The following is a 12,045-nucleotide window of genomic DNA, read 5'->3' as shown; positions in this document are numbered from 1 at the left end:
TTTGCTTGTTAAACCATCTTTCTCTCAACACACATTATTTCTCACTTTTGCTCTCAGTATTCTCTTCTCTGTCCTGCTGGAGCCAGTGTGCATGCTTGGCTACTGATTGAGGTAAACCTACCCAAGTGGCAACAGACATCAAGCTTGTAAAGTGCCAGCATTTTGTAGAACAATTAACAGTGACCCTTGCAGTGTTAATCTGGGATTAAGTGATTAACAGCTATCGCTTTGACTTGGTGCTTTTATATGATAAAATCCAGGAAATCAGCAGTAAGTTTGCATCAGTGGATGCTGTTCACATACTTGTACTCTCCTTCAAAGGAGGAATGCCACCCCAAGATACATTTGTCAACAGTCTGTCTTTTTGTTTAATAGAAGTTTTGTTTTTTAATGTTATCCTGAACCAAAGAACACATTTTTACTTCTCTGTGCTGGAGTTCTTCCTTAGAAATGTCATCGTTTTCTCTGGTATGCATTGGAAAATATTTTATAATTGCTTTCATTTTCCCTCTGCAGTGGGCCAGATGGAGAACATATCCCCTGGACAAATCATTGACGAACCTATTCGTCCAGTTAACATTCCACGGAAAGAAAAGGACTTCCAAGGCATGTTGGAATATAAGAAGGAGGATGAACAAAAACTTGTCAAGAATCTTATTTTAGGTAAGCAGCTTTCACACTGCTGCCTCCTCTGCTCCCACACACCCTGAAAAATGAACAATGAAAAATGAAAAATGAATTGGAAGAGTACAGAATTTTCATTAGGAAATGAAAAGCTTATTTTGGTTTTGACAGTGTTTAGTTTATCTAAAATTCCTAATGTCTATTGTGATTTAATCATCCTTCCTGATGAGTGTTGTACATACTAATGTGCCTGCATGGGCTTTAGCAGGCAGTTATGATTTTTGTTTTATTCTGTTCTCATATTTTGCAAGAAAGTGGCGGCTCTTAGTTTTCCCTGGCCATACGTAGGTATGTGTGTACCATTAACAGGGGAGGTTGCAATTACCTCACAGAACATCTTCCAATGATTTTACACTTAACAAGACCATGTGTATTTGTTTTTCCCAAGAGCTGAAACCACGTGGGGTAGCTGTCAACCTGATTCCAGGACTACCAGCATATATTTTGTTCATGTGTGTGCGCCATGCGGATTACCTTAATGATGACCAAAAAGTGCGGTCGTTGTTGACTTCTACCATCAATGGCATCAAAAAAGTGTTGAAGGTTGGTTAGTCTGCTTGGTTTAGAAAAATGTTAGTTTAAGATCTGCTTTCAATTTTATGTTAGAGGAGTGAGGAAACGGCTGTCAAAGAATTGGCTCTGGATTTCTGATCAGTAAACTCTACCCACTGAAGTCACAAAAAAAGTGATCTTAAGAAGCAATAAATTACATCAACAGCATTTTTTCCATATAATGCCATAGATGCTTTGAATTAGTGGAAAAAGAACTACCTTCTTTTTAATTTGAATAGTCTGCCTTCTCTGAAGCTCTGCTTATAAACTTTTGGATGTAGTCAAGAGTATGCATAGTGAATGAGTCTTTGTTAATCTTTTCCAGAACACTTAATTAAAATGTTTAATTTGCAGTTTTGGTTCACAGATCTCTCCATTTGCTTCACCTACAGATAATAATATGTTACTGCCTGAAGTCTTTGCAGTGAGTTGGCTAGGTGAGTTTAGGTCAGGGGTATCTTGAAGGCATTATTAAGACATAAATATGTCTAAAGCATCATGGAGTTTTTTAGTCTTTAAATGAGACAGATGTGCCCAAAAGCCAAGTATTTAATCAAGCTACATTTAGTAAACAATCCTGCAGGAGCTTAGCTATTCATAGAAAATTTCTGGGCATTTCTAAGCAACTGGAGTGTGTGCTGCAGAGCTCTAGAAATTTTGATTTATTCAGCATATACCAGATCCTGTGTTCTCTGGCGACGAGGGTTGGTTGGTTGGTTGGTTTGTTTTGTTCTCCTTATCAGGCTGCCAAAATGGTTAGGATGTATGCAACATTCATCAAAACTGAATTGTTCTCTGCTCCTCCTGCTGGCATCATTCCATCCTCTCTGTTGGGCTTTTCACTAGAGTCATGCCACAGAATGGGTGTTTTGGGAATACATTCACACTGCTCAGTGATTTTCTGCACAGAGCAGTTAGGGCAGGTCTGTAAAACATAGAAAGTTCATATCTGTGGTGGAAATTATATGCTGAAAGTCCTTGAAAAATACTGCATAAACCATGGAGGATGATCAGTGGGATTTCGGCAAAAAACTCGCTTTTCTAGTATGTTACCAAAACACACAAAGTTTTGCAAGCTATCACAGCTACAAAAGAGTGGATTTTAAGTGTTCAATTGTTTAGCTAACATTTTATTATTTTATTCATCCTACCAGTCTTTGTTAAAATGTGTTTGTTTTTATCTTCAGAAAAGAGGGGATGACTTCGAAACAGTGTCCTTCTGGCTATCTAACACCTGCCGATTTTTGCACTGTTTGAAGCAATACAGTGGAGAAGAGGTAAGCAGTGCTCCTGCTCTGGTTTCTGTTGCTCTACAATACTACTGTGAGCAGCACTCTTAACAAATTGCTGTAATATCTCAAAGTCTTTTAAAATGGCTTTGCTTTTTGGAATGATGGTGATGACATCAGTAGGAAGCACAGGAAAATAAGCTTTCCATTTATTGCAGGCAGGGGGCCCAGAGGCTGGATGACATTTTGCTCCCAAAAAGTGTCAACTCAGATGGAGCAGAAGAATCTGGCTGCTACCATTACATTGTTTAGTAATTATTTTCTGCACTTCCTATGAAAAAGGCCATATTAAGTCCATTAACCATACTGTGGCAGACCAGTTTAGGTTTGGAGGCTGTGTTATGCCTAATTCCTTTTTCAAACTTAATTGGGCTTTTGGCCTTAAATGACCAGGTGAAAATGCCTAAGCTTGAGTGCCAGAAAGTTGGCAGAGTTTGTTCTTCTGTCAGATACTTGAAGTGTCAAGTCACAGAAGCAGGTGGTGTACAAATCACAACTGAAAAGCTAATCCTAGCATTAGCCTCAATCAGAAGAAGTTCCAAATTAAAGTTTTGAGGGCTGTGGCTATTATTTTAAAGTATTATTTGTGAGTTGCATGGAAAAAACCACAAATACTGGGCTCATGTAATATTTTTGTATTCCATTAGATCATTAATTTCTGTTATGTTATGAATTCAGGGATTTATGAAGCATAATACACCTCGTCAAAATGAACACTGCCTCACTAATTTTGATCTAGCCGAATACAGACAAGTACTCAGTGACTTGGCTATTCAGATCTACCAACAACTTGTCCGAGTGTTGGAAAACATTCTGCAACCAATGATTGGTAAGGCAAAGCTGAATTCTTTAAACTTCACACTGTAGTACCAAATGGAAAGTTGTGATGGTGGCAATATACTGTATCTTTGTATTTCTTCCTAACCAGTAGCATCATTACTGGTTCTAGTGGTATTCTGTGTAGCGATGACAAGGACTACACTGGACAGGCTGGATTAGAGGAAAAAACTAAACTGTGGCTGGTTCTTCTGGCAGTGCCAGAATAAATGGTTATATCTTATTCATGCTTGTCATAAATCATGCATTTACAGGAATAAACTGTTAGGACAGTCTGATATTTGTTGCCCTGTCTGTTGGGAAATATCCCATGGAAAAATTAGACTTCAATTACATGAGAACTTAAAGTGAATATGGAGAGTAATGGTTGGTTGTTATTATGGACAGCAATTGGCAGTGAAATAGCAGGGATGAAGCTCACATTCAAAGAGATTTTTTTTCATTACAAATACTTTTTTCCTGTCAGTCAGTACTCACTCACATTTTCATTATGCTTTCCAATCACAGCATTCAAAAGAATGGAACAGCTCTTGTTTTGCTGACTCTGCTACTCATATGACCATGGGAGGAAAGAATTACTTTGCTAAGCTAGAGTTAGACTTCCCTTTCAAACACAGATGCTGGAATCTTTATATAAACCCTGTGAGTTTAGATTCTGCAGAACATAGAATTGCTGGAAATCATGGTCAAGTATGGCAGGCAGAAAGCCCTGCTCTTCCTGTGTAAATACTGTTTTGCCATCTTCCACAATTGCTTGCATGTTGGTGGTTTTCAGTCATTATAATAATGTTGCCAATCGGATGCAGTTTCAGGAATGCTGGAGCATGAGACAATCCAAGGTGTCTCAGGGGTGAAACCAACAGGGCTGCGGAAGAGAACATCCAGTATTGCTGATGAAGGAACCTACACTTTGGACTCCATTATTCGGCAGCTGAACTCCTTCCATTCAGTGATGTGTCAGCATGGAATGGATCCAGAGCTGATCAAGCAGGTTGTCAAGCAGATGTTCTACATCATTGGGGCCATAACGCTTAATAACCTTCTCCTGCGCAAGGACATGTGTTCGTGGAGCAAAGGAATGCAGATAAGGTGGGAGAGCTTGTTACACTTTTCTTGAGGGTGCTGCTGAAAGCCTTAGTGAACTCTTGACACGGCTCAACATCATTTTGATGGGATAGCAAATACGTTTTGAATATTTATTTTTCCACATACAAAAGCTGCCAATGCTGTTAAACTGATCTTGTGAGGTTCAGTCAAAAAGAGCTTGGTTAAGTCAGGCCAAATCCCACCTGGCTTTCATGGAAGCGTGATAGAAGCAAACCAAAAGTATTTTGTCATCAAGTAGGAATCGGAAGTGTAGGTGAAATGTTGGTACTTGCTTTCTCAGCTTTTAGAGTAGCAAACATCCTGCATTTTTTGTGTGCTGGTGGCACACTGTATACCTGCTGTGTTCACCCACCCCGTAGTTTGCTGCATCCTGATTTAAGTCCTGTGCCATCTTACTCTGTTCCTATGTCTGACATTAGTCATTCAATGCATTCTACTGGCATATGCCAAGAAATTTAGTCAAGGCATTACAGCCCCTCAAGTGACCTTGAAAAGCCTCACTGTACTTTTACATGGACAAAATCTTATTTGTCTTTCTTCTTATAACATTCCTGCAGTTAACAGGAATAGAAACAGATGGGAAAGCTGGTTAGTGTAAGTCTTGGGCCATAGTTTCTGACTGTTTTGAAAATCAGAATTTCCTGTCTTAATCAGAAGGAAAGAGTATGAAAACAAAATTACAAGAAATTACAAGGAAAAACATACAAGGACAAAGAAGAAACACTGGGGAATAGAAATTGCACATGTTTTCAATTTAGCCATCATCAAGCCTTAATATCTTGATACTCTTACCTCTTTGTACAGATACAATGTGAGTCAACTAGAAGAATGGCTGAGAGACAAAAATCTGATGAATAGCGGGGCTAAAGAAACCCTGGAACCCCTCATCCAGGCTGCACAGTTGTTGCAAGTAAAAAAGAAAACGGATGAGGATGCTGAAGCCATTTGTTCCATGTGCAATGCACTGACTACTGCCCAGGTAAGTAAACTCTTATTGACTCTTCATCACTTTTGAGCAGTTCTCTGCTCTGCTGGTGTTTGCTATGCCTGCCTGCACTGCTATTGCACATGGATCAATGATTTCTTACTTTGTTTTGAATTAGTAAAACTGAAACAGATTAAGTTGGAGGGGTAAAAAAAAAAAAACAGACCTTTTTGAAGTCTGATGTTCAAGGTAAGTTTTGGAGTAAATGAGAGGGATCTCAATAGATTGTGCAGTGCGTAGTACTACGCATAGTATCTCAGTCTGTGAAAATCCTTAGAGAAAGCTCTTCACTCAAAGACGTCTCTGTACTCTGTAGCTCTGCCTGGGATACCAGGAATTGATCCTTCTGCCATCAGAGTTAGTATCCAGTTAATGGACAGTTCACACAGAACTGTTGTCTCTGGGTCTGCAAACAAAAGTGTTAAGTTACTGTACCCATTAGCCTCGGAAGGCTGAACCAGGCACATCTCAGTGAACAGCTGAAGACTTCTCTTTATGAAAGCTTAGATTTTGTCCAGATAAAGTTGCACTTTTCTTCAACAAGAGTAAATGAATCCAAGCATCTTTGGTGATTAATCAACATTCCCATCAGGGAAAGGAAGAAATTTCTCCATTTCTTTCACAATGGGGTTGGCAATAGCAGTTGCATTGATACGGTCATTTTGATTTAGTAATTCACATTGCTGGAAAAATCTGTTCATTTTTCACGGAAATAATAAATTAGAATTCTATGTGCTTTGAGTGTTTTAACTTTGCTTAAAAGTGTTGCATTTTGGTTTGGTTTGTTTTTAAAGAGAATTGTGTAAAAAAACAAAGAGAATTTTTAGTAAGTTTTTTTTACAGGTTTAACCCATGTTATTATTTAAAGTCTTTCTGATGCAGTTCTTCCCTTTGGTAGTTTTAGCCCCATTTTTAGAGAAATAGCTCACTCTCTTGAACAGTGGAGTCATAAGACTCTTGAATGGAAGCTACAGAAGGTCATAATTACAGGGTCAAAATTAGGGTGAGAAATAAAGCATGTTTCCAGGGAGTGCAGGAGCACAGTCAGTTACTTATCATCTGATTTTTCCATAGTTTGGTATTTTCCACAAGCATGTAGAAATTCAGAGTTTCTACCTCCAAAGAACACATTTTGGAGGAGGCAGTCATATACCATAGCATTATGATGGAATTCTCTATATATTGAATGAAGCAAAAAATAAGGAATACTGGTAAAGAATTTTCTTTTTAAAACAGGTAATTTAAATGTATATTATTAGTAACCATGGATGCATCTGTTGATTCAACGGTAAAATTAACCTGAGAATGGTTGTTCTTCACAGATTGTTAAAGTTCTGAATTTGTATACTCCAGTTAACGAGTTTGAAGAGAGAGTCTTGGTATCATTTATACGTACAATACAGGTATGGCTGTATCTTTTCATCTATAATTATCTGACTATTCTTGATAAACTTTCTGCTGAGCCAAAATAGCTTGCATCCTGAAATACATTCAGGAGTCTGAAGTGACTAGGTTTGATGCTGTCAGCCTTAAAATTATCAGCAATCACAATTTACTGCCTCCAGGCTTGCATGAAAACTTTAGCTTCCCTGTCAGTCTCTATGAGATTTTTGGAAGGTGAGAGAGTTTTGTGTGTATACATCTTCGTGTATGTAAGCAGACTTTTATGTTTTATGCCAGCTTTTCAAGTGGTAACATTTATATATGCAAATTTATTTTTGTCAGACCTATGTCTGCATGAGAAGTTCCAATTGCTTTGAAAACTGAGGCCTATCTTCGTTCCAAAGTTCTTCATTTAGCCCTTCTATATAAGTTTATATATATATTATATATATAACTTCTATAAAGTTATAAAAACATATAGAAGTTTTATATATATTGATGAAAATGAAATTGGTTGAAAACTCCAAAGAAAAGCAGCCAATAGAGCAAAGTAAAAGAAACAAAGATGATCCTTCTGGTCTGTTAGAAATTTGAACTGCATTACTAGCAGGATAAGGGAGATTGGGAAGGTATAAAACTGTAATTTCACTTACTGAAAAGATGCCCAGATAGTGGGCAAATTCTTCCTTTTGCAGGGAATCTTAGTATCTTCAGATTGCATTGTAAGGGGAAGTTATGCAGCACCAAAAATGACAACAGTAACTACAGTTAAAGGCATGATTGTTGCAAATGTGTTGGGTCAAGTTAGCATAGAGTGTGTGTCTGTACACACCCGGGTTTCTGGATGCATAGATGAAACACTAACTCTTTGTAAGTTGATAATTGTCAATGAATAATTGGCTAGATGCTGATGTAATCACTTTCTTATCTTTGCAGATGCGTCTGCGAGACAGGAAGGACTCTCCTCAGTTGCTCATGGATGCTAAACACATCTTCCCTGTTACTTTTCCATTTAATCCATCCTCTCTGGCATTAGAAACCATTCAGATCCCAGCCAGCTTGGGCCTGGGCTTCATATCACGTGTCTGATCGCAAGGATGTACCATCAGTGTTAGATGGAGAATCAGTTGCCTCATATCTTTACCCATTAAAACATAGTGAGCCACTGAAAACACATTTTCTGAACACTCTGTATGTATGCCCAGATCTGTAGTACAAGTAACCGGAAAACTACATAAGGGCACCACAGATTGGAGGCTAATAGAAAGATGTGCATTTGTGTTCAGTCATTGCATTTATGAGGACATCATCGATTCATGCATTTCCAGAACATGGAAATCAAGCTTGGACTAAAATTGTGTCTTCAGCTGTCTAGAGACATTTTTAGATCTTAAGTAACATATTTAAATAGTGTAAATTAAACTCCGTATGTAATCTCATGGGCAGGGATCAACAGGGACAGCCCTGAACATGGAAGACTTGAAAGTAAAGCATTTTGTAGTAGAATACACAGTCACTTGGGAGCCTGTTACATTTAATTTGTGAAAACTGGAGTAGAGAAACACAAACTGGCAATATAGAAAATGATTTCTTAAACCACTTATTTATGTCGGTTTGACATGAATTCTAGTGATAAGTCTTATAGCTCACTATATGCTGTAACTTAGGTGTTCATTTGTTAGCACTGTGGTTTACCAAGCATACTAAATCGCTGCTGCATATTGTGTTCTTTTAAATGTACAACAGTATCATACTAAGCACTAAAAATAAGATAATATCATTTTTTGTTGTCAACCTTATTTACAGTCTGATGCAGTCTGTTACTTTAACTGGATTTTTGCAAATAGTATCAAATAACACCTATAAAGGAAAATGGTAACTAAGCACAAGTAGCACACTGGAAATTACATGTTTAGTTATTTTTAAAAGTAGCTAAAAATACACAATCTTGAAGCAAATGATCAGAAGTCAATAATGATTTCAGTGTTTATTTAGATTTTGTAGTCTGTCTAATGCTCTTCGTTTGTAGACCCCAGAAATAACAGCGTATGTTTTGAGTGTGATCCCTTTTGGTTTGTTGCCACTTAGAAAAAAAAAAAAAAAGAAAAAGAAAAAAAGAAGAAAAAAAAAGTATTCCTTCCTTCTGGAATTTGAGAGGAAAACCTTTAACAGAAAACTTTTGCAGTAGCCCAAGGCTCTCATTCTTTGAAAGGTTGACAAGAACATTAAGTAGGTTTTGACTGTGATGCTGTCACTTGACTATGATTCATGCTGATTTAATGGTTGGAAATCCAGAGTGCCATTCAATAATGAGAAACTGAGTTATTTTGGATCTTGCACATCTTACTGGAAAGGTTCTTCTGTCTCACATATCTTCACAACAGAATTCACATTTCACAATGTGCAAATTAAGCACAGAAGCCCTGCTTAAGGTTCCAGTTCTGAACTTTAAAAGAGGTAGTTTGTGGTGTAAGGCTCAAATATACACATAAAAAAAAAAGCCACACACGTTGTTTAATTGCATTGTGCAATATTTTTTACGTATTATAACAATTAGTATCTTAGCATTAACATTAATTTCTTTTAAAATATTGAGAAATAATCTAGAGGTACACTATTAGACTATTTGGTACTAATCTGTTTGCCTGCAAACTCACAGAAAAAAAAACGTTGCTGTTAAGCAGACTGAAACATTTCAGTTGTTTTACCTGAGGGGCAGACATGCTCTTTGTATGGTTGCTAAAATCGGTAGTACAGACAACGCAGATTTTGTCACTATCGGTTGAAGATGCTCAGGCCATCTTACTTTCAAATGTGTATGCCCCATGTTATGTTTGATGGGTCATGCCAGTACTTCCAAGAATCTAATACTGTATTGCATAACTGTTGTGAGTGATCTTTGCTAAATGATTTGGATTGTTTTTCCTGTGCATGGTATACCAAACACTCTTTTTTCCAATGTTACTTGATTCTTGAAACTACGGCTGCTACTGTTAAGTGGCTCCAGATAAGGTATAATGTAATTTTCAGGCTGTTAGGGGTACTGTACTTGTGAGAATGTAATGGGAAAGCCTTCACATCCAGTAATGAGGCTAGGAAAGAAAATACCTGAGAACATGCTGACTTATAATTTTTTTCTCCTATTGAAAACCAAACTATTGGCATTACAGTATGTTCCTACTATAGATCAGGAAATGTACCCACTCCTTAAGCATTAGTGTTTAAAATGTATGCCTAAATGTATTTTTGTTTCATTTTTAAGTTTGTTTACCTGTAAAAAGCCTTACTGTATCTTGGTTCCTTAAAAAAAAAAGTAGTGTTTAGTAATTTATAGGTATTATCCTTAAACTCAGTGGTTTGACTGGTATTAATTACTTTTATATCACATTAAAAGTATATGCTGCTTGACATGTTTTAAAGGAAAATACTTTAAAGTTGGAAGAGATGCATAGTTGGTAACTCACCAAACATTTTACATGGCAGTATTTTACATGCACTTTTCAGAAGTAAAATTTTAGTGTCAGTGTATAATATATCTTTCAGCTTAGGACTAATATCTCTTTAACCATGGAATATAATGCAGATTTATTTTAACAACTTGTTTTCATTTTTCCCTTTAAATCATTGTCATGCTCTTTTAATGTGGACATATCTTTTCTATTTTAATTTATTATCTATTGCTATGATAGATTTTATCGGATGCTGGAAAAATACTTGTCAACCACCCCTTAGAATTATATACAGTTATTATAGAGAATTTGCACAATAATTACCTCATTCAGTTTGGTGTATTTTTATTCCAGTGATCATTTTATTCTGATGTTTAGGACACAGTCTTCTACCCAAATTGCTTCTCAGACTTCAATCTGGGATGGAACATGAAAGTGCATAAATCCATTAAATGCAATTAATCTATCCCAGGCGAAAAGAAATACCAACTTCAATGTTGAAAAGTGGATTGATAACCAGTAACACTGGTTCCCAACTTGGAAACACCAGCATTTGCAATTTGAAGGTCTGTGTAATTTGTGATTTAAACTGAACACATTTCAAATACCATACAAAAAACTATGAGTAAACACTTGGTTTTCTAAGATGCTGATACTTCATGTGATAAAGCCTTTAAACACAGGTTTTCACTCAATGCCACTACAGTACATAGATGAAAACCAAAACATTGTCAGAATGACCTGAGCTCTGATCCGTTGTAGTGTCTGATGTTGTACTTAGTAAATGTATGCATCATAAAAGCTGTAGCCTAATAGCTATCACTGGAAAATGTCCAAATAAAAATACAACACTAGGATTTGCTTTGGATTTTTGTGTTTGCTTGTGTGGTTGTTCATATGCTGCGTGCTGGCACACTCCCCGGATGGTCACACAGGTTTCCTGCACCTTCGTGGCAGAGTCCGTGTTGAGTGCCATGGGAGTTGGTTCAAACCTGAGGGTTGTGTAAATACACACCCAGACAGTAACAGTGGGCCATAAACTGCTGTGCTTGGTTGGAAATAATCTGTTCGACATAACCCACTTCTGTTAGCGTATTTTGTCACCAAATAGTACCTGTTACTGAAATAGAATTAAGATTTGTGCTTTGCTAAAACACTGTGCATCTTTGGTGGCGGATCCTGGGCTTCTGGCATATATCTGGCATATATTCTGCCAAAACCTGATGCTAGGTTTATTCAAGCCTTCTTCCTCATAAAGGATGTTTAAGTACAGTACCTGTAAGTGCCCTAAGCTTACTAACTGAATTCTGAGATGTTCGTTTTCATCGTGTTCTAAGTTTGCTAGAGAAACCCCTTCATAGTGTCTGATACGTGATTAATGATGTGCCTGGTTTTTCTCCCTGCTCTGTCTCCCCTCGTGATCCCCCCGCCACCTAGACTACCCATTATTCCTAATCCCTAACGATGTATGCAGGATGCCGACTTTGCCAGCGTGGTTCCTGGGAGTGCTGCGCATCCCCACTGTACTTGTGTACCCGTCAGAGTCGGGAGCCACCCCGCAGGCTAAGGCACAAACAGCCCCACACGGCTCCGAGGGCTTTCCCGACCGGCTCGGCCGTGCCTGCGGGAGCAGCCCTGCGGGCGGGGCCAGCCCGGGATCCGCTTCCCCGCTCCCCGCCGGCCCCAGCGGCCGCTCTGCCCCATGGCGCTGGCCGAGCTCTACACGCAGGTGAGCGGAAGGGGAAGGGAAGGAGCGGGG

At 38.1% G+C, this 12,045-nt stretch overlaps 2 protein-coding genes across 3 annotated transcripts in view; both read left to right on the top strand.

The window, feature by feature from the left end:
• Positions 1–11,143, top strand: part of MYO5A (myosin VA) — a 100,083-nt gene extending 88,940 nt beyond the window's left edge. Inside the window, exons 34-41 of the mRNA XM_061446967.1 lie at positions 517–663; positions 1,073–1,227; positions 2,424–2,513; positions 3,204–3,354; positions 4,169–4,451; positions 5,274–5,448; positions 6,777–6,857; positions 7,774–11,143. Coding sequence (XP_061302951.1) covers positions 517–663; positions 1,073–1,227; positions 2,424–2,513; positions 3,204–3,354; positions 4,169–4,451; positions 5,274–5,448; positions 6,777–6,857; positions 7,774–7,926 — 1,235 coding nt within the window. The 3' untranslated portion in view covers positions 7,927–11,143. The remainder of the gene's footprint in view (positions 1–516; positions 664–1,072; positions 1,228–2,423; positions 2,514–3,203; positions 3,355–4,168; positions 4,452–5,273; positions 5,449–6,776; positions 6,858–7,773) is intronic.
• Positions 11,144–11,951: 808 nt separating this feature from the next.
• The window catches only part of MYO5C (myosin VC), a 35,040-nt gene continuing 34,946 nt past the window's right edge, over positions 11,952–12,045 (top strand). For both annotated transcript variants that reach the window (XM_061446972.1, XM_061446970.1), the window contains exon 1: positions 11,952–12,015. In XM_061446972.1, the coding sequence (XP_061302956.1) occupies positions 11,989–12,015 (27 nt within the window). In that variant the 5' untranslated portion in view covers positions 11,952–11,988. The remainder of the gene's footprint in view (positions 12,016–12,045) is intronic.

The sequence above is a fragment of the Pezoporus flaviventris genome, unplaced genomic scaffold (assembly GCF_033815535.1).
Source record: "Pezoporus flaviventris isolate CSIRO_AGI_PZ_B2104156 unplaced genomic scaffold, CSIRO_AGI_Pfla_v1 ptg000006l, whole genome shotgun sequence".
Classification (NCBI taxonomy): domain Eukaryota; kingdom Metazoa; phylum Chordata; class Aves; order Psittaciformes; family Psittacidae; genus Pezoporus; species Pezoporus flaviventris.
This window is presented reverse-complemented; position numbering and strand designations above follow the sequence as displayed.